Here is a 26,357-nt window from a genome sequence, read left to right as displayed (position 1 = left end):
TCTGCCCGTAGTGTAAATGAGTGAGAGAGTTATGTGAGCATGATATAACAGCATTATGTCACGTGATCACCACATGCTGTTTTCACTGTGTACACAGCACAAATCAGCCTTAGTCATCTTCATCCAAAACACCATATGCCTTCCTCCAGCTGATTAAATGAGCACATGACTCCCTGATTCCACGATCACACTCTACACATGCAACTCCTAATACTATATGGGAAAGTCAGGTATTTATTATGGGGTTACCTAGAGAACAGTATCAGAGACACATTAATAATTTGCATTTCTAGATTCTTACTTTACAAACATTAGTTAATTAATAATCCTCAATGTCCACTGGGAGGTAAGTATTATTTATTCATACTTGAATGGTAAGGAAAGTAAGGTACTGGGAGGGAAAGATCAGCCATTTCAAAAGTAGATTTTGAGTTTTGGGTGCCTAGAGTTTTTGGGCTGGTGGCCAGCTTGAGCACTCACAGCTCAGTGGTTTGAGCATTGGCCTGGTAAACCCAGGGTTGTGAGTTCAATCCTTGAGGGCAGGGGTCCCCAACCTTTTCAGGACCAGGGACCGGTCATGCCTGCGGAGGGAGCGCTCGTCCCGCGGCTCAGCTGGACCGCCCGCAGGCGTGCCTGCGGGAGGTCCACCGGCTCCGGTTGAGCTGCTGCAGGCATGACTGCGGACGGTTCGCTGGTCGCGCGGCTCAGCTGGACCGCCTGCAGGCATGCCTGTGGCAGCTCAACCGGAGCCGGTGGACCTCCCGCAGGCGTGCCTGCGGGCGGTCCGGCTGAGCCGCGCGACCCGCGAACCGTCCGCAGTCATGCCTGCGGGAGGTCCACCGGAGCCCCGGGAGCAGCGGACCTCCCGCAGGCATGACTGCGGAGGGAGCGCTCGTCCCGCGGCTCGGGTAGACCTCCCGCAGGCGTTCACTGGGTCGGTTCGCAGCCCGGTTTGTAAGAGGCCGCGGGCCGCGGACCGGGGGTTGGGGACCCCTGCTTGAGGGGGCCACTTAAGGATCTGAGGCAAAAATCAGTACTTGGTCCTGCTAGTGAAGGCAGGGGGCTGGACTCGATGACCTTTCAAGGTCCCTTCCAGTTCTAGGAGATTGGTATATCTCCAATTATTATTACTCCCCTATGGGCTGCGGGGACCCTGATCTACTCCCCCAAGGGTTGTGGGGATCCTGCCCCTACCCCATACCCCCCTCAAGAGCTGTGGGGACCCTGATCTACTCCCCCATGGGCTGCGGGGACCCTGATCTACTCCCCCATGGGCTGCGGGGATCCTGCCCCTACCCGATACCTGCCCCAGTGCTGTGCGGACCCTGATCTACTCCCCCATGGGCTGCGGGGATTCTGCCCCTACTCGATACCCGCCCCAGTGCTATGCGGATCCTGATCTACTCCCGCAAAGGCTGCGGGGGACCTGCCCCTAGCGGATTCCCGCCTCGGGGCGCTGGGGCGTTGCCTAGTCCAGGCTCTTCTAGAACACACGGGCCCGCACTGTCATCGTCCCTCCCCTTCGGGAGCCCCGCCTTCTGACTCAGCACAGTTGCAGGCCGCTGATTGGCCCGTGTGCTGACTTAGCGCGTTAGAACGCGCCAACGGCGAACCGTGATTGGTCCGGGGTGTGGCTGTCATCATTAACCGCACGCGCCAGGCATGACTCGGCAAAGATGGGATTGGCCGAGCGGAGCGTGACTCAGCGGGAAGGCTGGATAAAAGGCCCGGCGAGGCTAGGCTGGTTGTGGCTACGCTGTCGCGTGGGGGAGCGTGCGGTGAGTGCTGGGGGGCGCGCGCCCCTGGAGTGGGTCTCCCCGGGGCACCTGCCCCGTCTCTTCAGCGAGGCTGGGGCCGGTGGCTGGGCTGGTTCTGGCTGCGGCCTCCGTCTCCTGGCGCTCAGCGTGTGGGGCTCTCCTGATCTCCGTGCCCGGGCTCGGCCTGTGGCTGGTGGGGCAGAGAAGGGCTCCGCTGACAGCTGCGGTCACCCACCGACCCGCGCTGCCCAGGGCGGAGACACCCCGGGGTGGGGGGCTGCTCGTTCTCGCTGCCCGCTCGCCTTTAGGAGTCTGCGATCTGCCTGCACCAAGGACAGTCCCGCTCCCTTCCCGGTGGGTTTCTCCCCTGCCTCACTGGTGTGACTTCTGGCTAATGACTTGTTGGCTGCTCGCTTTGGAAGGCGGGGTGCTAGTCTCCCCCATCGTTTTCAGAGTTAGTGCAGGCTGATCACTTCCTCTGGCCAAATCTAAAGATTGCTCCTACAACATGCTTTGATTACCGGGGGTGAGATGGAGCTGGGTTGATACTGTGATAAACTAAACCCACAACTTCATTTTTGAAGGTGACTGCTGTAGTAGCCAAGGAGCTTGAAGGATCTGCTGGTCTCTAATGGAGTTTCCAGACTTGGGCAAGCATTGTTCAGAAAAAACTTGCAAACAGCTGGGTAAGATGCACTTTGACTGCAACTACTGGTATAGTTAGTTTACTATGTTCTGTTATCTGCTCTAGTCCTCTTGATAGCTTTGTATGAACCAAATTAACTTTCCTAGGGACAAGGGGTACTCCAGAAGTTGGGGTGATTTACTGAATGAAAGTCCAGGTCTGGTTCTGACTAGTAGTGGTGCACTGACATAAGATCAGCTGAACCCATAAATGCCAAAGGGCTATGTGCATCATATTCTCTGGGGGGAGCCTGACTTGAGGTATGACATAGAGACTCCTGATTTAGAGAACAGGAGTGAGATTAATTTGTTTTCACTGCCAGGACCGAGGAGTCTGACTAGACAATATTTTGTAGTCCTTGTAAAATGTACCTATCAGTACTCTGAGAATACTCGCTTAGCTATACAAGGTATGCAATACTAATGTTGCTTACCCACAAACTAATACTCCCAGCACCTCCTTAGAACAACCTGAACCAAATACTGCAATGCTGTCCCAAAGGTCATATTGTTGGGTCAGCAGAGAAACTTGAGATCAGAAAATCCTGTCTGCTATCCTAAGGCCTTCATATCTGAGGACTGTCAACTCATCACATATGCTAGAGATCAGAGTAGTACAGGAAGTGAGTCTTTGTTGTGGACAAGACTTGGAATGAGCTGATAGAGCAGTACAGATCTTGGAGAAGAGAGGAACTAAAGAAGCAAGTGCAAACTGTCCTACACTAAACTATTGCAGATATCTGGCAATCTGCATCTGAGATGTCTAGAATTACAGCCAGAACTGAAATAAACTTCCAACCATCAGTGAATCCCGATAAGCACCTCAGGCTGTGGACTCTGGCAAGACAGGTATACAGTATGCCTGTCAAAATATCTGGATTCTTTGTTGTAATGCATTGAGTTTTCTGTTACTATATATAGATCAGCTATTAATCATGAGGATGCCCCAAGAATAGTTGCAGATGCAGAAGCTACACCTCTTATAAGCTGTCTCAGCTATTCACTCTTACAGCTGGGAGACTTTAGTATTTGGGTGTACTAAAGTGATCTAAAGCAAATCTGCTGTGATTTGAGGCCTGGGAGGGTACTTGGTGCCTCTGACTAATATGCCTCCTGAACCATTAGCTGCTGCTGTTGTGGTGGTGAGAGAGGGGACAGGGCAGTTTGTCTCTCTGTATTGGTGGTTTAACATGTCTTGCAAGTAATTTGTGAATTAAAAGGCAGAAGTGAGGCTACCCTAGCACTCTCAAATTGAGAGAAGCTAGCTCTTCTCCCTGTTGCTCACTGAAATGTACATCTTCACATGGAACTAGTTTAGGCCATTCCAAGATGTCTTGGATTCTGAGTAACCAGACACCTGCTTGGGTATTACCTACTTAATGCATGAGGAATTTACTCACAATGACTGTTTTAGTAATACTTTAAAAGGTAAATGTCTGTCTTCCCCATTTATGACTTGCAGGCATATAATGTTTTCTGCTTCTTACAGATTTCCTTCCTTTAAAATGTGATGCATGTGAGGAAGTTTTCTGTAAAAATCACATCACATATGACCAACACAAATGTACCTCTTCATATAAGAAGGTAAGTGTCTAATAGTCATTCCAAATGCTTGCACTTAAGGAATTCTCTAGCTGTGATGAAAGCCAACTTTGAAACCTGATTAGGAGTTTCTTGTAGCCTGCTTTGCTGGGTCTTCTGCTTGCAGTAGACTTGGGTTTAGTTTACAACTAAATTTAAAAGTTCAAATGGTAAAACTCTAAGCTGTAGCAAACCTGATTGCACCCTTCACTTAAATTGCGCTCTCATAAAGAGTGCAGATACAATGCCTTACATCTTCAGCAATGCAGTGGCTACCAGTTGAGGGTTCAGTGAGTTCTCAAAACCTTAACTTGATAAGAGTTCATGAACATGAAACTACAGAAAAGAAAATGACAAGAATATTGGATGGATGGAAAAAGTTTGATTAGTGATAACTTGGGCTATAATATGGGTCAGTATGAGAACTGGAATTTGGGTCATCAAGAGTTCTCAAATTTGCATTCTAGCAAATGCAGAACTACTGTCCAGAATAAGTACAGCCTTATTTGAAATAAACACTTCAGCTTATCTAGGTCCAGAATCTGACTTGACAAGTCATCTAATGTAGTTAACAAATGTGCTGTTCTTGTGCAGTCTTCAAAGTCTTGTCACCTATATTTTCTTGCTGCAGTTGCTTGTGGTTCTAGAACCACAATTGTACGCCATATCTGGAAACTCAACAAAAGGACTTGCACAATTAGGGCTAGGGAAGAAACCAGATTGACAAGGAAAGTGTGCTCAGATTTGAAAATTAAATGATCTAAAAGCAAATTAGATGGGACTTAATTGTAGCTGGCTAGCTCTAACTACAATGATGTTGACATGAACTTCCTGTAGTAACTGGAAATGGAGAATCCAGCACTGCTGAAGTGGATGTGCTGGAAGTTCTGAAGAGAACTTGGTATAGGAATGGAGGGTCACTCAGTTGATAATTTTTTCTCCCTCTTCAAAGTCCAGGGATGGAAGTCTGAGCTGTCTTCCTTTTGAAATCTTGCTTTGTCCCATTTCTAATCCGATAACTTCATTGTCTTCAGGATGTGCAGGTTCCAGTATGTCCTTTATGTAACACTCCCATCCCAGTGAGAAGAGGAGAGATGCCAGACATTGTAGTTGGAGAACACATGGACAGGGACTGCAAATATGATCCTACTCAGCGGAAACAGAGGGTAAGGAAATTCCTTTTGAGATCTAAATTGATGCTTATGGAGATAAGCCACCTAACTGCACAACACTATGACAAAGGCAGCAGCAATGCAAGCTCACTTACCTACCCTGCCACCAGGCCTCAGGCTTCTTCTGGAAGACTCCTAGAAGAGATCCCTAAACTCACTAATTCTTTGCCTGATGGTACTGATCAAGATCTGAGCATTAGTCCAATTAGTGGGTAGAGGACCATCTACACTGCAGACCAGCAAACGATGATTCGATCTGTTCATCAGCCTTTCCTGACCAGTTTGGTTTGAACTGGTGACCAAGGTAAAGGCTTTCAGTACCCAACAATCTAGTACCTCTGACTTCAGCAAGCACTACTTAGTATTATTGCCAAGACCGAAACGGACTCTTGCTCTGCACTAGGCTTATATTTGCCTAGTAAGCAGTATAGAATATTTAACTCTGTTCCAGCTCCTTGAATTCAATCTTCTCTCCTCAAACTGCTCTCAATTTCAGGTAAATCTAATTTAGAGGCCTGGATGCAATCTTGGTCAGATTAGAAAATTAATTTGCAAGTAATGTGTGAAGTATTTGCTGCTTGAACTAAAGCAACTGTCCTGTACTACATTTTTAGATTTTCACAAACAAGTGCTTAAAAGAAGGTTGCAAAAGGAAAGAGATGATGAAGCTTGTTTGTAACCAATGCCATGGAAACTTCTGTATAAAACATCGGCATCCTCTGGATCATGACTGCAAAGGGGGAGGTCGCTCCATCTCCAAAGCTGGGTAAGGATGTTGAATTTCATAATGCAGGGGGAGAGGTAGGAAAGCAATTGCCAGAGCAAGGGGAGATCATACCATTACCTCTGCAACTTGTAGCTAAATGAGTTCTCAAATTATCTCTGGGAGGACACAGTTGGTCAGCTATCTCACTGAAGTATTGTGCTCTTTGGAAGGAAAGGGATGACTGACTTTTTAGTGGTAAGCCCTTTTGTATCAGACTAACTTCCACTGAATTTCTGACTCCTCTAAGGCACCAATTCCCTTAGTATCCAAGTGTTACTGTAGGAAACAAGGAGTATAAACTTAAGCCTTTCTAATGAGTAACATGTCTCTTCTAGGCACAGCTACCTTCCTTGCTCCATGCAATAGGATTCTAGAGCAGTTGGGTGACCACTTCTGCACAAATCTGGAAGTGGATGGATGTATGATTGGTGATGGAATAAACAGATGTTCAGCATGGTTCTATTTCCTTGTAGATATGCAGCTATAATGAGAGCATCTGAATCCAACTTCAGGCCAACTGGATCAAATAAGATGTCCTCTAACTGGTATCTTGAGCACAACAGGTATAAACTGAAGTGTGGTTATGAGATTGTCAAAACAAGATGACATAAAACAGCCTTGTCTATAGGACGTAGAACTGCCATTGGCACTCCTTCCTTAACTTTTTTACTTTACAATAGGTGCCAGTTGACATCTGAGCACTGCCAGGCATGTAAAGGAGGGGCATAAACAGTCCAAGACATGGCTAATTGCCACAGTGACAAAACAATCTTTGCATAGTGTATCAAAGTACAGTCCACAAATTGCTACTTATTACAATGACCTGTAGCTGACTCTGTCCAGCACTTGACATGGTCAAGATGTAAGAACTCATTATTGGGTGATTAGTGTCATTAGTTCAGCCATCAGACTATATTTCAACACTTAGGTTTGAATAGCTATTTATCTGGGTAGGGTTGATTTTTTTTTTTCCTGGGAACTGGGCGGGTGGAAGCCTGCCCAATGCTAAAGGATCTCTCCTCTTCCCCCCCCCCCCGCCTAAGGAGAGGATCTGCAGGACCTCAGAAACCCACTAATTTTGGGGGGCAACTAATAAAAGAACAGGGACAGGAGTGCGGTCAGAGGGTCATAAGAAGGGAGCCTGACAGGGACACTAAGCAGAGAACCCTGGACAGCACCCGCTGCTCCCCAAAGGTGTCAAGGGAGCCAGTGGATGCTACCCAGAGGAACTCCACCTAGATACGTGAACAGACTAAGGACTGGAAACAAGCCCCACAGTCACAGGAGTCTCCATTGGCCAACCGCCTCTCCCTGATGGCGTAGATGGCCATTTTAGCCAGGGCGAGGAGGAGGTTGACCAGGAGGTCCCGTGACTTTGTGGGGCCGCGGATAGGGAGTGCTGCAGGAATCTAGCCTACATCTGTAATTTATTCTCTTTCAGATGCTGATGACCTGAGGGCAGTCCTAATGGCTGGATGAAATTCTCCTTTAGTGTAAATTTATTGTCTAAAGTGTATGTGCATATTTTTCTACAGTACGAATAAACTAAATTACTTAATCTCTCAACTTCCAATAAAGTACTATTCCTTTTTGTAAAGGACAGTAATGTGTTCTCTGTATGTGGAATCCCTCAGTCCTAATAGAACAGGAAAGCATTTTCTCCTGGTACAACTGAAGAGCATGGAAAGTGAGGAAGAAGGAAACATCTGTATGCTTATAGCAAAAGGATACACTAAACTAGGGAACAAAACACTGTTGTTACTACTAATACCACCCCCCCCAATGCACATCTGAAATCCATTTGGAAACAAGCTGTAGTTAAGCAGTGTATAGTGTGAACATATCACCTGATCCATCTGGATTGGCTGTAGGGTGCAGTGTAAAGTAACTCCAGCTGTAGACTTAACTAAGTCAAGCATCTACCATCAACTGTCTGAGGGACTTCCTATGGCATACTGCTCAGCAGAGGTGTTTGAGCAGAATTCATCTCTCTAGAACTCCCCTGTCCTGTACTTAGAAATCTGAATCCTCTTCAGGATGAGCTACAAAGCTCAATCTTTCTTTGTGTAAGAGGAAACATAACTGCGCTTATAAGAGCGGTGGGAGGTTGATTTGTTTGCTTGGTGTGATGGGAAGAGCTGCATTCTATTCTCCCCCCCTTTTTTTTTCCTGTAGCATATGCAGTACTCTACCCCATAGCTACTTTTCAGTGCTTATAAACAAATTATGCCACATTTTCAAATAAACTAAAGTCCTTAAGTAGCTATTTACTAACTTTCAACAATATATAGCAGTTTAGCTTAGGACTTGAAAAGCCTTTCAGATGAGCTGGAAGGCCTCATTGTTGTTAAAGAATGTAACTACCTGAACTGGACTCTAAGCAGGCCACTCATCTAAATTTGATGCCAGGTGGTCAGGACCTCAATTTCATGTCTCATTGGAACAATGCCATCTCCACTAACAGCCTATGACCCTCTACTATTATGCTGGAGCATTGGTTTAGAACTAATAGAGGCAGATTCCCATCTCCTGAATTACATCTAGCTACAATGAGTTCATATTCAATCTTGCTTAGCTTGTGAAAGAGGAGGCTCACAGCACAAACTTCTGAACCAATACCATGAATAATGGTTTATCTATTTTAAAAGTTCTCTTTTGTTCCAGAGGCAGCAGTGAAGCATAAAGGGATGCCTGTATTTGTTGTGTTCACACAAATAACTTCTGTTACTAGGGAAGCTAACAGTGTAGGTGCTCATCAATCTCCTGTACTTATGGTATCCCTCTAGACTGAGTTTAATTCTCAGAATGCATAGGAAAAGTGGAGTTAAGGTCCCTTATAAAAATGTAGGCATTACAAGAATAAAATTTTGCAATCAAGGCATTGTCACCTTACCACTGCATTTCCTGGTTTTAAACAATGTGCACTCTGCTTCCTTTTGATCCCTGTTCTGAGGAGTTGGTCAGGGTGATAGTAGCACCTTAGTCCTCTTTCAGCCTTTTTGTCCAATCTGATACCTAAAAACTAGCAATGTGTTCCCCAGGCCTGAGTTAGAATGTGGTGGATGAAGAGAAAAGGGTAGCGTTTGATAGGATGGATGTGGTGGTCAATTCCTCTTTGAGGGAAAACTCTACCTTGGGACCCCTTTGACCAAATGACCTTCAGAGTTGCACCACAACAGGCCCTGTGCCTTCAAGTGGTACAATTTTCAAGGCCCGCTGCCAGTGGATTTTAGAGCATTTTTAAAGTTGGCTTTAAACAGAAATCCTGCTAATTAGGGAGTTGCTCCCATGCCTCCATAATCAGTTTGTTTACAAAGTATCTTTAATCATTCAGGATGAAAGGTACCATATACATTTAAAATCCTCCACCCCCTCCTCCTCACCATTTTCCTGGGAAACTTCTCTACAGAAGCCAGTTTCATAGGTGGTGAAACTGATTCTATGTTGGAACCAAGCGACACTATCTACTTGGAAGTGATTTCATTGTCTGTAATACCACATTTCACCACAGGATGTCACAACAGGACCCCCAATGAAATATTATTTGTTGCTACTCAAATCACAACTCTAGAATATAAAAACCAACGAGGAGTCCTTGTGGTACCTTAGAGACTAACAAATTTATCTGGGCATAAGCTTTTGTGAGCTATAACCCACTTCATTAGATGTATGGAGTGGAAAATACAGTAAGCAGGTATAAATTATACAGCACATGAAAAGATGGGAGTTGCCTTTCCAAGTTGGGGGATGGAGGGGAGTCAGTGCTAATGAGGCCAATTCAATTAGAGAAGATGTGGCTCATTCCCAACAGTTGACAAGAAGGGGTGAATATCAACAGAGGGGAAATTACTTTTTGTAGTGACCCTGTTACTCCCATCCTTTCATGTGCTGTATATTTATACCTGCTTACTGTATTTTCCACTCCATACATCTAATGAAGTGGGTTATAGCTCACTAAAGCTTATGGCCAGATAAATTTGTTAGTCTCCAAGGTGCCACAAGGACTCCTCACTGGTTTTTACTTATACAACATGGCTACCCCCTGAAACTCTAGAATATGACACCCTTGTGTATTTCAACCATATTATAATCATATAATCTCGGTAGGGCTCATCTTGTATTTTTCTATTTAGTATATATACTATACCATGGCAAAAAGTGTTCCTTGACCATTTATTCAAATGTGAAAACAAAAGTATAATACTCCTTTTGGTATTGTTTTATATTATTCTAGCAAATGAGATTCCTGAGAGGAATGATTGTGGAAACAGAAAATATAAGTGAATAAATAAATAGTAGAGAATATCTATGGAAAGCAAAAGTTTGTAGACAAGTTTTTGTACTAGTATCCTAAGAGGTTCACTCATACCACAGCATCTATTTCTGTTTTCTGTGTGGCCAAACAATTTACCAACACTGTAAAGGTTTCAAATATCAAATATTACAACCTACAGATTAAAGATGAGTTGATGCATTAACAGGTAATTTCACAGTTCCATGTTCACTGGTTGTGAGGGAGTCTGTGGCAGGGCTGCGTTTCATGGATGAAAATGCATCTGTGTCCACATGTGGATCATAAGCTTTGAGCTTCCCATGGACAACTCTGCCTAAGGTTCACGGAAACATATGTACTACAGTACTTTTATCATTTACCAGGGGGCAGCAAATATTAGATTACACAAAATATAGACTCAGTGAGCTCTCTCCTCTCTTCACACACAAGCAGGGCAGAACTGGAGGCTGATTAGGATTGGGACATTGCAGCAAGAGGGATTGGGTACACGCGTAAATATGTCTAGACAAGGTGGGTGAGGTAATCTTTTACTGGTTGAACTTTTATCGGTGAGATAGACTAGCTTATGCACTATACAGAGCTGGTCTTCAGACCTAGAAGGGCCACTTGCTCTTTCTTGGTACCAACTCCTTAGGGTGACCAGATGGGATGAAGAAAATATTGGGACACATTAAGGGTGGGGAGGGGGAGTCCCGCCGGCGGAGCAAAAAAAAAAAGAGGAGTGCGAAATATCAGGACACAAACATCCTCCTGAGAGAAGCGCTGAAACCAGCCACTGTCCAGACAGCATCTCCCACCCATTTCCCACCACGGGCTCCAGGCTAAAGAATAGCAGCCTAGGCCAGAGGCACGTGTCACGGGGCCGCAGGGGAGCGTGCGCGCTGAGGCAGCAGCACCACCCAGCCCAGGGCAGCTCTGTGGCACGTGGTTTGCGAGGCGCGGGGTGGGAGGGGGAACGAGAGGAGCAAGGGGAGCGCAGGGAAAAGACACGAGCGTTGTGACACGTGGCTGGCCCCAACGGCTGGGAGGAGCCAAGTTCCTGGGGCCCCGCCCCGCCCCGCCCACTCCGGAAGCTGAGAGCGCGGCCGTCCCGACTCAGCGCAAAGCGATGACGTCAACACAGTGAGCCCCCCCCCTTCTTCCCCCCGCGCACGCGGGCCGGCCCTCTCGGAGCGCACATGCGCGCACGTTCCGGGGATCGAGGCGGGTTTAAGACAAATATGGCTTTCTATTGGCCACTCCCGTGATTGACAAAGCGAAATCCAACGAGGCTCCCTCGCTGGCCTCCGGGAGCCAATGAGAGAGAGGGGCCGGTCTGCAGCGCCAAGCCCGGGGCTCAGTTAAATGTGCTGAGGCGGGTCTGACAGGTGTGTGGCGAGCGGGCTGGGGGAGTCTTAGTGGGCGCCCCCGTGGGGGAGGGGCCTCCTGTCCCGAGTCTCCTTTGGGCGCAGAAAGCCCCGGGGTGAGGCCGAGCCCCGCGCCCGAGGCCCCGGGGAGCGGTCGCTGGGGGGGGAGCCTGCTCGGCTGCCCCCAGCCTGAGGGGGCGGCGGGGGGGCGGCTCCCCGGAGGGCCTGGTGGGGGGCAGAGCCTCGCGGAGGAGAGGGGCAGTGAGTGCGGGTGAGGGGCACGGGGTGAGCAGGGCGGGGCCCTTCCCCACCCGGCGCTCCTGTGTTCCGGGTGCCCATGCAGCGGGCAGGGGCCTCCTCGCGCTGGGTGGTCCTGCAGCTCCGCAGGAGGCTCTCTCTGCCTTGAATCGGGGGCGGCGGGGCGGGCGGCAGTAATGCCCAGCTCCTAACCCAGCAGGAGGGGAGGGGGCTCTGCTCCAGTAGCATCCAGATTCCCGGGCATTGCGTGGTATTTTGGAAGCGCAAATGATTCCGTCTCCTCGTGGTTGCATAGGCTGATTACACCTCAGGCCCTGGTTAGGATGCTCAGTGGGCTGGGAGGTGAGCGGTGCCGGTGTACTGGCGTGCAGCACAGGTGTGTAGAGAATGAGACTAGAGGCGTCAGTAGAAAAAACCCTGAAGAATTGTAATTGACGAACACTCAGTACCAGTGTGTTGTGTGATAGTGACAACCCCTCTTACTACCTGTGTACTGAAAGTAACCCAGCCAGTAACCGTTTAAGGTCTTTGTTGGTGTTGCTAATAGATTTTGCTGCTCAATCTGTGATTAAATACCATACAACTGTAAACTTCCTTTTCCCCCACACCGTTTCTAGTGCCTGCTCACCATATGGGCACTTCATAGGATACACAGCAGCCTTCGTCACAAACAAAGGACTGATAAACATGGTATAATTAAAATCACTAGTAATTATTGTAGTAGCTGACCATCTGAGGGTGGCTGGATATTCTCTATTCATGCCACGCCGCTGACCATAAAATAAAGTTGGTGTGTCACTGTATTCAAGTTACAGTTGCTACTAGATTAAACTGAAACCAGTTACAGTAAATATTTTAGTTTCCCCTGAAAAAACATTTTGTTGTTTCCTTGTTTTTCAAACATACCTACTTCATCACAAACTAAATCTTTCTTTGTAGATTAGTAACTTTTTGAAATGCTATTCTATATGGAAATTGGTGCAGAACTGGTAGAGCCTTTTACTGGAAATTCAGTCAGACAGGCAGGGTATTGCCTAAGTGGTCTGGAGGTATCCAGCAACTGTATCTTCCTTAACTGCCCCTTGAATGTTTCAGGTTGATGGTGTGGCTGAAATGCCTATAGGTTTTAGTTACTGTCAGCTGCAATGAATGCATCATAGATGTGGTTGTAGCCAAATGTAAGTTAGAGCAATCCATGAGGACCAGACTAGAGTCTGTCTGGCATCAGATCCATGGCTATCTTGGAATCTCTTCCTCACCTCCAGGCTGTCTGAAATTAAATGCAAAATACATACAATATAATTCTCTGTTTAAATGCATTTTTCCCCTGGCACATCATCCAAAATTGAAATATTTGCAGTTCTTTACGTAACACAACTGAGTTCTCCAGTTTATTAATTAGGCCTACCACTTGTTTGTACATACCCATTTGTTGTTGTTTATTAATTATAATATTTTAGTACTTTTCAAAATACGCAGTCCTAATTGGAGCCAATTAAGCTGCACATTCAACACTTTTCCTAATATGAAGTTTGACCAAACAATTCCAAATGTAGTAAATAATACTTCCAACTGATGCTAAGTTGGCTGGGGAGCGGGTGTTTTAAAAATGGATAAAATTCTATATTTATTCTCCTTTCTTCTGTGATTTGACTTCCACAATTTACTGCCATTTTGATGTAATTCATTGTGACAAAACCTCCTTCACAAATGGATTTGGGGTAAAAAAATTTGGATTAACTCCACTCCAGTGTTGTTTTCCAGCATTGTACATTAATTAGCTCATACTGAATTGTAGCTGAAACATTATCTTTGTGTCTGTCAACTATTTTCAGAATAGAAAAAAACAAGAGAAACACAGAAATGAAGGAAGAAAAAAGGAGGAAAAAATCAAAACGGCATGTGGCAGAAAAGGAACAACCAGTCCATGAAACTGAACCAAAGAAAAAGAAAAAAAAAACCCTGGAGGTAAGTGCCTAAGAATGAATCTGTTTGTTTAGTTTGCAGGTATGTTGGTAATCCCAACACTACAGAAATAGAGAGGTACAATGCCGGATCTGAATCCATTATTAGATTGAGTCCATGATGCATCCAGGGTGAAACAAAGTTTAAAATATGAATGGATCCATGGGCAGCTGCTCTCCAGGCATGTCTGTTTTTAAAGAGTGTAACAGTGGCCTAAGTATATGATCATTGTCTGTGTAGGGCAGGGGTCGGCAACCGGTGGCTCGCGGCTCGCCAGGGTAAGCACCCTGGCGGGCCAGCCCGGTTTGTTTATCTGCCGTGTCGGCAAGTTCGGCCGATCGTGGCTCCCACTGGCCGTGGTTCGCGGTCCTAGGCCAATGCGGGAGGCAGGAAGCGGCGCGAGCCGAGGGATGTTCTGGCCGCGGCTTCCTGCCTCCCGCATTGGCCTGGGACCGCGAACCGCAGCCAGTGGGAGCCACGATCGGCCGAACTTGCCGACACGGCAGATAAACAAACCGGGCCGGCCCGCCAGGGTGCTTACCCTGGCGAGCCGTGAGCCACCGGTTGCCGACCCCTGGTGTAGGGTGTTAATATGAAAGATGTCAGGTAGGATCTAAAGGTCAAATGGGAACTAAGTGGCTGTGATTTCTCTGGAATAACATCAGATGGGAAGATAAGCATAGCCTAAGACAACACATAATCCTGAGCACGCAGATACCATATTTGGAAAAATTTGAAAAATTTGTTTTGAAAATCATGTTGCATTAAAAATGTTTGTTTGTTTGTTTGCTCGCTCACTGCAATCATAGGAAACTTGTACTTTCTGACTGACCAGAAGGTGCCATCAGCCTCTTCACATATAGAGCACTTACAAATTAATTTTACAGGAACTGAATTTAACTGCATAACATTCCAATAAAAAGTAACCCCCACCTGCTGGAACCTTTTTTTCTTTATCGCACTACTGCATGTAATTGTTTTTTGCAGAAGCAGAGTTGCAGAATTGTTCTCGCAGGAATGGTATATGAACATGGCATTCCTATTCAGCTATTATGAGGAGAAGCAATACTTCAGATGTCATGTATTTAAAATCTAATAGCTTTGGTAGCACTTTAAGAGGCAGGCATCAAAGTTCAAGTTCTTACACTTATCAATTAGTGCTTGTTGTCTCTGCAGTTGGATACCTTGTGTGAATGAAATATTCAAATATAGATCTGCAAAAACTATGTAAAATCATTCATTTCCTGCCAATCAAATGATCCAGAGATCAATTAAAAAGCTTGACCAAACAGATGTCATGTATATTAATATTGTAGATGAGAGAACAGGAAAAAAAATTCTGCCTTTCCTCAGGAGCTCTTGAAGTCTTAAATCTTGATCCTGCAAACATTTATGCATGTGCTTAAAGTTCAGGGTTTTAAGTAGCATTGATCTGATTCCCCTTCTTGTTGTCATTTACAGTAAAACTCGTGGATGTTGATCTTTGGTTAGATTTTATTTAGGCTCAGTTAGCAAATGGGGCAAGTATTTTGAGAGCGTTTCTTCACGTGTGAGTAAATGTCTCCAGCTTGTCTGAATACAGCTACTGCAGCATAGAGGTTATGGTATTGCGCCTATAAGGTTCAGAAAAGCTGTGAAGGCCTTGCAGTCTAGATTTCAAGTTAGGTGATCTGCCTCCAAGCAGACTTAGTGAGGCATCTGCTTCCTTCTACAGGAACCTCTTGAAAGCAAAATTAGGGAGTGTAGAATGTATAGGTCAGGAAGGAAAGGGGGAGTCATAGTTCCAATTAAACTTGATATTTGATTATGAAGAGACAATCCTCCTCCTCTCTTCACACTACATATCCCAAAAGTACTTTAGGGATCTAGTAGGATCCTTAACCTCCTTCAAGCACCCCGTAAAATGAACAGGAAAGTAACTTGAGCTGGGTGGAAATAACGCTTCAAACAAAAAATTAATTGTGTGAGATTTGGCGTGAGAATGCTAAAGGCAATTAAACAGAATGTTAACTATCTAGTGTTCTGCGCAGTTAGCATCATGTATAACAAACCCTTCTCCCCAGATAGACCTTATAAACCAGTGAAACTCAGACCTCAGTGGTTCAGGAGCCAAATTAGCGATCAGCATTACCCCAAGAGCTGTGATAGTCTGAATTCATTGTTTCATTTACTATTTTTATAATATATATAATTCTCACAGTGAAATGACTGACCAAGTATTATTTTATCAACTACAATTGGTTAGTAACATAGTAAAAGCATCCTGCTTGGTTAATAATTAAAACACTGTGTGATTTAATATCATGTGCTGCAAAAAGAGCCACAGGAGACACGTTATAGAGCCACTTGTGGCTCACAAGCATCAGTCTGAGTATTGCTTTATAAACCTTAAGAATGCTGAGTCATTCTGGACTGTTAGATGTCTTGTCTGATCAACTGTTGAGATACAAAAGTTAGTTTCTGCTCATTGTATAGGCTGTTGCACGGTGGAAGGAGGGAAATATTTATTAAAGAACAGTATCCTTAAGTGCTATCTGAGAACATCACTAAGCATAACAGTCATGAGAATTACAGGAGTTAGTGGGTGGCTTAGATATGTATGCAGTGTTAGTTTTATGGAGCACCATATAAGGCCTATGCTAAGCTATTTTTTGGCATCAGCATTATAAACTGTAACTGTTGATACCAAGAAAGCATAACTTAGCAAACCACATTTTTACTGTTTGAAATTACTGTTGAAAGTAACAAATGTGAGATACATTTTAACACTTTGCTTCAAAAATGGTTAATGAATATTTTTGTCAGTTATTTACTGGACTTATTTTTGGGGAATACCCAATTTAGTTATGATTATTCTAAAGTAATACCTTTGTTCAGCAAACATTGTCAGAGGGTATGCAAAGTTTAGTAGGAAGTATGAGGTAAAGCAACTATATTGGTATTGTCTGGTCTGAATGTGTGAATCTGTGAACTCATTTTTTGACACCCTGAAATACAAGTTGTTAAAAGATATTAAACCTTCCAGCTTTTTAAAAAACAAGACAGTGAACCCCAGCCAAATGTTGTCAAATCTTCAATGACTGTTATGTTATGTTTAAAACTGTGCTGTCAGTGTTTTTTTTCCTACAACTTAGAATTTTTCTTTTCTTGGTGTTTCCCTGGAATCTCACTTTTACAGTGGTCTGTCTTTTATATTTGTGCTCTGTTTTGTTCTTGGAGGTTTACTTTGTTTAGGTTAGGGCTTCTGAAAAAAAAAGTGTAGTATTTTTTTTCTGAAATCCGTATAGTATTTGAGCAATAGAAACAGACAATGGGGAAAGACCTGCTAAATCATTTAGTGTCGGCATGCAGGATTGTCATACGTAGGCAGATAGTTTGATATCTTTATATTTGAATTTAAATCTAGTATTGCTTTAAAATAAAGAGATGACACCTTGCTAAATGTAGGGGTGGGGGGGGTTACCAAGAATTCCAGAAGAGTATTGAAAAAAGTGTAATGAAGTGTGACTGTCTTTTAATGTAGTAGCTTTGATTCAAAGTGTAATTGTAACTTTTTGAATTCTTGAAGCAGAAAGGTTCTGACAGGGTACAGTTGCTTACTAGTTTCTTATAAAGAACCTTGTATGGAGATGGAAAAAAAGCCAAAAGATACTTTAGTCTTTTAAAGCTAACAGATGTATAATACACTGCTTTTGGCACTGGAGAGGTTTCACTGGTTCATTAAGTCACTATTTACCCGTGATTTACTTTTAGCTATTCCAGCAGAGCATTTTCAAGCTGCAAAGTGGAAAATGTAAATCTCTAATTGATTTCCGTGTAGAGCTGCAGGAGGGCAAGTTAAAATGTGTCTTCAGCGGCTGGATTTAGTATTGCATTGATCATTCTTTCATGACATTTGTTCCAAAAATACTTACTAGCATAAGGCTAAAGGATTCTTCTTTGGAACAAGTTTACTTTTCAGAGTAATCTTGGTATTTTATTGATTTTTCACCTACTTGTTTCCTCCTTTTACATTACATTCATGAATGTTCTTAGAACTATAGTACTAAATGACTTTGCATTTCTGTAGTGGAGTTACGGAGCATATTGTATATGTTTTTAGTCTTTGTTCAGTCCTGTGTTTTTACTAATAGTTTATCATAATGTTACCATTTTATTATAACAGGGGTTCTCAAACTGGGGGTTGGGTCCCCTCAAGGAGTCGTGACATTATTATGTGGGGGGTCGCTAAATGTCAGCCTCCATCCCAAACTCCACTTTGCCACCAGCATTTATAATGGTGTTAAATATATAAAAAGGTATTTTTAATTTATAAGGGGGGGTCACACTCAGAGGCTTGCTATGTGAAAGGGGTCACCAGTACAAAAGTTTGAGAATCACTGTATTAAAATATTTAGCAGTAAATACCACACATTTTACTATTGTTTTTAATTTACCCAAATGTGAACTTTACGTGTTTTCTTTTTTTGTACTTTATCAATATGATCATATTTTAAAACTGTTTTTACTTTGAAATTGTCATCCTCAAGCCACATAACATATAAATAATAGACATGGGGCAAATGGATTCTAAGTTGTGCATTCCAGGTTGACAGTCATAATTTAAAAGCACCATTTTCCCAAAATTAGCTTTTTAAAATTATCCGATACAGAAAAATTTCAGTCTGCTGACATAAGGATTTCAGTATTGTTTAATATGCCAGCTTTAAGTTCATTCTTTTATGACATGCGCATTGCATGTTGCATCATGTGTGTCCTTTTCTCTGTTTGTTCACAAGAATGGGCCAGGCAAACAGAGAAGCCGGATGGCTAATGATTATCCAAAATGCCTAGATTTCTATAGCAAGCATTTGTGTATTCTGTGGCAGTTACTTCGTGATCACTCACAAATCACTTATCACAAATGTGCTTCTCTTTTTATATACATACACAAACAGTGCACAGGATTTTCAAAAGTGACTGTTGATTTTGGGTCCCTCAATGTCTGCATGCCCGATTTCAAGAGAGGTGTACTCAACACTTTTTAAAAATCAGGCCTCTTTAAGGTTGTCAGTTACAGGGAGAGCTGTGCTTTTAGACTCCTTTTAGCTGAGCGCCAATGAACACGTTTGGGGACAGCTTTCACTACCCTCACACCTCTCTGGGTGCAACCACATGTTCCTACCACTCCTAGTCTGTCTCTCTGGGTTGCAGCTCCCATTTCCCAACTGTCATAAACATGACAGGGCCCAACTGGGTTTGGCAGCAGTGAGCCACTGTTCCTCCAGGAGCCTGCGACAATGACTAATTAAAGTGACTCAAAACCAGCTTCTTCAAAACAAAACATTATTTATTCACCCAAGGGTACATGGTATGCAGAGCAAAGGGTGAAAACAATAAAGGCTTCTACACCTATTTCCTCTTAATTAAACCTTAATCTTTCCTTGTAGATTTTTGTAAATTACATTCAGCCCAGTTACCTCCACAGACTGTGGGGGAGAGCCTGCTTGCTACAGTTTCCTTTGCCTCATTTGTCTCTCTTTCTCTGTGGGCAGGTCTTCACTATAGCTTAAGTTGATCTAACTTAGGTTGCTCCGGGGTGTGAAAAGACACTCCCCTGGGACGACGCAAGTTACTCCCCTGGCTGGACACTCACAAGGTGGCTGGTCCCAAATCACTAGACCAGTGTACTCCTAAGATTTCCTTGGACCGAGTACGCTGCAGCACAGTCTTTCCCCTTGGCCTCTCCAGCATACTTCCTGGGTACAAGCTCTATGTCTGTTACCCCTTCCCAGAAAGGGGGTCTCTCAAGCTGGCTGTCCGACTCTTCTGGGACAAGTGTAGAACCCGCCCACCCCGGCTTATTGGTAGTTTATGCACACCCTTTCCCAGAGCTCCATTCCTGTGGGCACTCTGGGTTTACCGTTCACCTCTTCGTGGTCCTATGACAGTGAAGCAAATGGACACATGGGCTTTGTGATGTTTTCTAAACACAATTTCTCTTTACTTTAGATTGCACAAAATATATATAGATCCAGACAAGAATTTCCCTGCCGGCATTTCATCATGATTCTAGAGTGTTCTCTGGGCTTAGGTCAGAGCCCTCTGAAGAATCTAGGATTCCCCCTTCCTGCACATAGACTCTATGAGTCAGATGAGAAACTTTCTTTCCTGTGTCTCCAGGTTCCTTCTCCCTTGGCTGGTTTCACAGATAGGAACAGAGAGGTGAGTCTTCTCTTCTGCTAAGCTTCATATGTGTCTCTGAGTCTCCTCCCCAGCCTCTGCCTTTGTGTTCTTAAAGGGCTTTGCTGACACCTGATTTATTTGTTCTGCTGTTTGGGGATTTTCCACTCTCCAAAAGCAGGCTCTTGCAGAGAACTTGAAAAAAACTGGCTTTCCCTAGCCTTCAGCCATCCTGTTGTTCTGCCTGAACTAGGTCTATGCATTAGTTAAAACCCTTAAAAACAGTCTCTTTCGAAGATGGACTTGTGGGTGCCTTTCCCCTGCTCCTTAGCCCGAGGTGCAGACAGCAATATGCAGTAGACAGTCATAAGACATAAGGTTATAAAGAGTTCATCAAACCAAACTAGAATTCGTAAGCTGTACATAGATAGATTTCCCGGATTGTCTCAGTGGTCTTTTGTCAGTTTCTGTAGGGGTGACTCTACCACTTTTAACATAACGTATAGTTGCTTACTATGAAATGTGACTTAGCCTAACACCAAATCTGTGTAGCTGTTATGAAGACACTTGGAAAGAGAAATCAGCCATACCCCCTTGCATATGAAATCAAGTTACTCTTCATTCCTTAGTTTGAAAGCTGCAGAGGTTCGTCAGGGAGATTACGTGGGCCCTAATGGTTTTCAGGGAAGAGCATTCATTGCAATGTAAGAAAATAAAGTTTTGGAGAATGGTTTTTGACTTTTCTAGTACTTTGTGAAAAATATTATCACTGGCTTGGTTAGAGGAAGAGAAAGGAACCATGTTTTGAGCTCAGATGGTTAGAGCTAGCAGATATTTATTATTACAGATATCTTGTTGAGTGTTTGTAATTCTTCAGGTCTGGTTTTCTTATCTCTTTATCTTCAATGTATAATTTGATTTTGATACTGTTAAGCATTTTGTAGCGTCCATTGGCCTTGACAGTCTTCCCACAGTACTGTTTCTTATTCCAGCCATGTTTCTGTGAGAGGCATTTGAAGTGCTTGTTTTCAGTTATCCAAGTGTTGCTTATGTTTACGGATTCCCTGTCCGCCCCCAACTTTAATTCTTAGCTGGCTCAGCATAGCGCTGCAAGAACAGCTTAAAAAAACAACACTATGGCACTTACGTTGTGCAGGTATGGAACTACAAAGATTTGACTCTATTGTCACTGATGAATCTTGAAGTCCAGTAAGAGAGGCTTTGTTGTATCCAAAGGATATATTAATCTTTTGAGTTTAATGATGGCAAAGACAATGTTTCTCCAACATTCTTTGAAGATTTATAAGGTTCATTAGAAGCAGGGGAAATTTTGCAGGAAGTAATCAGTCATTACTGAAGACTCAAAATTTAAACTAAGATCCTATAAAAAGTCATATTCATTCTGCTCCAAATTTAGTCTAGAAAACATTGTAACCTTTTGTGAGACTGAGTAAGAGATATTCAGCCTCTTTTAAATCAAAATTCTACTCTACGTAGGTAAAGGATGCTAAATGTTACAGTAGGACCCCAGATTTGTCTCGCCATAATACTGTTATAATCTGGTCAGGTTCTTAATAACCAGAAGGGAGTTGTTGCCCTGTGCACTGCAAATGGATGGGGAAGGAGGAATCAACATATTCCCCAAATAAAGACAAAGTCAGTGGGAAAGGAATTTTATTTTCAAGATTCCATATGGGAAATATAAACAATGAAGAATAAACAAGTAGTGGTATCCCTTTAATCAGTAGAATAGCATGCAGGTGCCCAAACAGTGAGACATCTATTTCCCAAATGGAAAAGGACAAAATCAGTAAGGAAAACATTTTTATTTTCAAGTTCCTGAGGGGTTATTATAAAGGCCAGTGGAAAGTTATTTCTGTTAAATAGCAGCACGATCACAAAATATCCATAAGTAATTGTTTAATGTCACTGTTTTAATAATGGAAAGATCTATGTATAAAGCAATATTCATTGAGCTGTGGAAATAAAGCTGTTAGGCATGATATTGGTCGATGGCTGAAGAGTTACCTATGTGGTGGTATCTAACATGTTGCCAGTGATTAGGTACCCTAGGTTACCAGTGGCAGAGTAATGAACATGTTTAATGAATCTGACAGACAATTAAGGTTATACTTTCAGGGTGAGGCTACTCTATCGGAGCATATTCAGTCCTTTGTCACCTCACTAATTCATACTAAAAGCATTGTGAGAGCTTAATGAGTTGTTTGCAAATCATCTACAACTCTCCTATTCTTCTGCTATTCTGTCCCCTTTAATACGAGGCTTATTTTGTAATCTTCAAAAGAAGTGTTTTCATGGCTTGTTACAGAAAGAGACTATAACTGCAAGTGAGATGGTCCAGGGCGAGGTTCCTGTTACCTGGATACCGATACGTGGCTACATGTCAGCTCGTATATAAAACCTTTAGAAGCATTGCTGTATAGGGATGCTAGTTCCAGCTCTGCCTTCACTCACTCAGTCATCAGCTACCACTCTCGATCCTGTAGTGTGTGCTTTAGTATTGTCTTCATTTCATTCTTCACTTGTTTGGGGTGGGGGAGGAGGTAGTACATCAGTCCAGATGTGCTGAGAGAGGGAAAATGAGGGTTATTTTAAAAAATCTCTAAATTCTTTTGCTAAATTAATTCTCAGTATGTTTATTTATTAAAGTGTGAAGTCTCATTGACACTGTAAAGTTTTATAAAGAATATTAGGCCTTTTGTAAACAGACAAGTCCAAGAAAGTGCAAAAAAACTGTCTCTGAAATACTGCTATGCATAGATTAGCCTAAATAATTTTACATGCCTTTGAAAATTATTTTTGTAATGGTATGAACATATTTCCCAGGAAAAGGGTATTCACAGCTGGGAAAACAGTTGCTACTTTGAAGATGGTTTTCCCAGGCAAACAGCTCACATCTCCAACTGTTTTTGGTATAAACATATTTAGTGTGCTTCTTAGTAATGTTTAAAGGAGTCAAGTGTTCCTCATTAGATATTAACTGAAAAACTGTTTTATTCTACCAGGTATTTTCTCTTAATCATGTTTGTTTAGTTTTTTCCTCTTTACTTTCATACATGTAGTCACCAAGCAGGGAGTTAAAATAATGGGGAGTGAGGTACAAAGCTCCCCCTTCTCTGCTATAAGCAGAGGGAAGGTTCCCCCCATACCACACAGCTTGGGTAAGCAGTATTTGCATACAGCTCCTCCTCGTTAGCTGGTGGTGAGTGCTTTCCCTTCCTGTTGTTACCTGCTTTAACCACTGTTAGTAAGTATTCATGTGTACTATAATGATGCTGTTTATACCATTTGATTATTTATTTTTGGTCATCATTTCCAATATAAATCCCTATTTGTAAAGGCTTAGTGGCAGACATTTTCACCAGGTTGAAACTGAACAGTTAAGGTCTGAATGGGGGAATGATAGATTTGTTGAGTTATGACTGCAACCCATCCAGGTTCCAAAGTATTAGTTAGCCAATGGTAGAGTTAAGACTAGAATCCAGGTCATCTGACTCCCAGTCCCCTGTTCCAGCCACTTGGGCATGTATTCTTGACTGAAAACCACTTACTATTTTTGAGCTGATATGCTGATGGCTTTTGGTTCACAATGCAAATAAGTGTCCTGGGAGGGGTAGGGAATCAATGAAAAAGTGCAAGTTATATAAGTTAGGAAATTTGCCACTACACGTGAACAATAAATATATGTTCAACAAAAACATGGCAAACCTCATGGTTAAATTGCCAAAAGATACTCAGTTCTGCAAGAGATGCTATCTTTGCAGTGTAGACCAGGCGTGCTTGACATTAGCTGCCTTGTGTCGATGTATTTGTGCATGTGTCTACACTCAAATTTGTCTCTGGCCAATGTACTGTGATGCAGTAAAACTATGTACGTCCTTGAACAGTGTAGAGCCATGGTCAACCTACTGAGGTTGATGCAGTGTGAGTGTGGACACTGCATGACCTGCGTTGACCCTAAAAGTCTTCCAGCAGCATTCCCTGTGATAGTGACGACTCTGGTAAACTCCACTATCCACAGGCGACAGAACCTGGAAGCCTGTTCCCCTTTAAACCCCCTCCTCCAGGTGTTTTTGAAATGCCTTTTCCCGATTGCCCATCTTAGCAAGCACACCTAGCAGCTCACCCTTGATATGTGCAACTGCCCAACCAACTGCGCTGGCTCCATGCACTAGACTTGCTCCTGCTTTGAGTAGATGGGAGATATTGGATTCCTGGGCCTGTGGGGCGAAAAGGCTATGCAAGCACTGCTGTGGACCAGTCCTAGAAACGTGGACCTCTGTGAGCAGATTGCATGGGGGATGCAGGTGTGAAGGGGTACAACAGGGATCGGCAGCAGTGCTGTCTGAAAGCAAAGGAACTTCTCCAGGAATACCACAAGGCCAGGAAGCGCAACAATAGAGCTGGTGCTTCATCACAGATCTGCCACTTCTACAAGTAACTGCATACCATACTTGGCGGAGACCCCACCAGAACCCTGCAGACCACTGTGGATTCCTTGGAGGAACCCAAGATGGAGACCCCTGCCGTGAACAGTGAGGAGAAGGAGGTGAAGAGAAGTGGTGGGGGAAAACAAGCCATGGTGCGAGCCAGGACCTGTTTGAGACTTTACCACAGTTTAGTCAGTCCTGCCTGGAGAGCATGGATGAGCCTGGTGAAAGCGAAGGGGACTCGGGTAAGTGTGCATGCATTTTTCCTGACAATGTTTTAAATTTAAAAATGGTGCCTGGCCCATCCCCAAGTTAACAAGACATAGATCTCTACTTTTCATTTTTATATTTGTATGAGAAAAGGTAGAGGTACAACAAATAGAGGTGGAATTGGCAACTGTTTTTCATTCCCCTGTTGGATTATGCAGGGGTTAAGGCATTTCAAAGCACTTTGTTTATGTGCATTTGTCCTCCTGAGAGATCTCAATGAAGATTTCATGGAGATATTCTGTAACCCTCTCTCAAAGGTGCGTTATTTCTTCCTTTGTAGCAGGACACTTCCCCACCCTGCTCCGTGATGACTCTGGCTGGCATCATTGCAGTAAAAAGGCTTGTGGCATGTGGCCCAAGGTGGGTTTGGGAGGCTAGTAGCAGTTGTGTTGTCTGTGCACTTATGACCCTCAGGAGTGAGAGATCAGCTAAAATCACCTGTAGAAAATAGTGTCAGCACTCAGTGCCATTGCATTATGCTTGTACTCATGGAAGAGGGACTGAAATTTTATTGTTTCATGTAATAGAAAGTCCACACATACCCCATCACCGCTGCTGGGCGATACTCACTATGGCTGGTCCTGGAGAACAGTGCTGAGGCACTCCAAAACTGAAGTGTCAATAAGCATTTATTAAAAGTGTTTTTGGGAATAAGGGAAGGGAGTTCTGAAACTTATCTTTTCCTATCTCTTGTGACTGTAAATGCAATGGTGCATCTGTGTTTTTATCTGCAGCTTCTGATGCGTCGGCCTTGAGGGCTGCCCCCTCATGCCAGCAGAACACCTGACCCTGAAGAGGAGGAGAAAGAAGAGGGTGAGGGAGGACATGTTCTGCAAGTTCCTGTAAGCCAGTGCTGCATCAGACTGTGAACAAAGGAGTTGGAGGGTCCATGTGACTGGCTACCTGGAGAAGAATAGAAGACAGCGAAAAAAGTCCCAGGCGTCCCAACTGGACTAGGAAAGGGAAATGCACCAATACATAATGGGTCTTTTCAGACAGGAAATGCAAATGCTGCAGATCCTGGTTGCCCTATAGGTTGAGAAATTCCAGACTCTTCATCCTTTGCAGTCCTTGGAGAACTCCATAGCCATTGATTCCTACATCCCCCAACATAACGTATCAGTCCACGCTGGGGCACAGCAAGGAAAACCACAGCTTCATATCCACTGACCTGTGAGAACCATGGTTGCTCTATATTTAGCCACAATGGACTACATTTGTGCACTAAGATGGACATAAATGTCTACTTCCTTTCTAATTTTAAATTTTCACTCCCCTTGTGTTTAAAAAAAATTGTAGAACATTGCCTGCGGTATTTTTTGCACATTACTTTCCTGCACTGTTTTTTCCCCCCACTAAATAAAATTTTGTTTTTGGAGAATCACATAATCTCTCTTAGTTCACAACAAATATTGCAGAGGTAGTCAAAGAAAACAGAGCTTGTAAATACACACCAAGCACCACATAATTCATAGCTGAAAGAAGCTACCCTGTCATATTTATAAGTGTACAGCGAGCACTACACAGTTGTTAACAGCACCCAAAGCTCTAGACCAAGAGAACACTCCAGCACAGAACACTACTGTGGCTGATGGTTTAAAGTACTCTTTCAAAGCCTCTCTCAACCACACAGTTCCACATTGGGTTCTTG

General features: G+C 43.7%; 2 protein-coding genes and 1 long non-coding RNA gene across 6 annotated transcripts in view; all 3 read left to right on the top strand.

The window, feature by feature from the left end:
- The first annotated feature begins 1,670 nt into the window (after window positions 1–1,670).
- ZFAND2A (zinc finger AN1-type containing 2A) lies at window positions 1,671–7,518 on the top strand. 4 transcript variants are annotated; one of them, XM_044978917.1, is made up of 7 exons: window positions 1,673–1,778; window positions 2,342–2,443; window positions 3,931–4,025; window positions 5,057–5,188; window positions 5,809–5,960; window positions 6,434–6,523; window positions 7,402–7,518. In XM_044978917.1, exons 2-7 carry the CDS (start codon window positions 2,389–2,391, stop codon window positions 7,406–7,408), a joined length of 531 nt encoding a protein of 176 aa, XP_044834852.1. In that variant the 5' UTR covers window positions 1,673–1,778; window positions 2,342–2,388; the 3' UTR covers window positions 7,409–7,518. The 4 variants fall into 4 exon arrangements, with proteins under 4 accessions (XP_044834851.1, XP_044834852.1, XP_044834853.1 ...); XM_044978916.1 differs by lacking the exon at window positions 7,402–7,518 and having other exon boundaries at window positions 1,671–1,778; window positions 6,434–6,581; XM_044978918.1 differs by lacking the exon at window positions 7,402–7,518 and having other exon boundaries at window positions 1,675–1,778; window positions 6,296–6,435.
- Window positions 7,519–11,636: 4,118 nt separating this feature from the next.
- C11H7orf50 (chromosome 11 C7orf50 homolog) overlaps window positions 11,637–26,357 on the top strand; it is a 194,947-nt gene continuing 180,226 nt past the window's right edge. The window contains exons 1-3 of the mRNA XM_044979115.1: window positions 11,637–11,716; window positions 13,694–13,826; window positions 19,986–20,027. Coding sequence (XP_044835050.1) covers window positions 13,722–13,826; window positions 19,986–20,027 — 147 coding nt within the window. The 5' untranslated portion in view covers window positions 11,637–11,716; window positions 13,694–13,721. The remainder of the gene's footprint in view (window positions 11,717–13,693; window positions 13,827–19,985; window positions 20,028–26,357) is intronic.
- On the top strand, window positions 22,486–26,076 carry LOC123343766. The gene is made up of 3 exons (XR_006572348.1): window positions 22,486–24,681; window positions 24,987–25,066; window positions 25,441–26,076. It is a non-coding gene; the product is annotated as an uncharacterized LOC123343766 (long non-coding RNA).

Source organism: Mauremys mutica, chromosome 11 (assembly GCF_020497125.1).
Source record: "Mauremys mutica isolate MM-2020 ecotype Southern chromosome 11, ASM2049712v1, whole genome shotgun sequence".
NCBI classification, from domain to species: domain Eukaryota; kingdom Metazoa; phylum Chordata; order Testudines; family Geoemydidae; genus Mauremys; species Mauremys mutica.
This window is presented reverse-complemented; position numbering and strand designations above follow the sequence as displayed.

Bases quoted from the DNA above. Each gene is read 5' to 3' on its own strand.
- ZFAND2A (XM_044978916.1), top strand. From the start codon at position 2,389: ATGGAGTTTCCAGACTTGGGCAAGCATTGTTCAGAAAAAACTTGCAAA. The intron at 5,189-5,808 runs GTAAGGAAATTC...CTACATTTTTAG, and splicing joins CTACTCAGCGGAAACAGAGG to ATTTTCACAAACAAGTGCTT. The intron at 5,961-6,433 runs GTAAGGATGTTG...ATTTCCTTGTAG, and splicing joins CGCTCCATCTCCAAAGCTGG to ATATGCAGCTATAATGAGAG.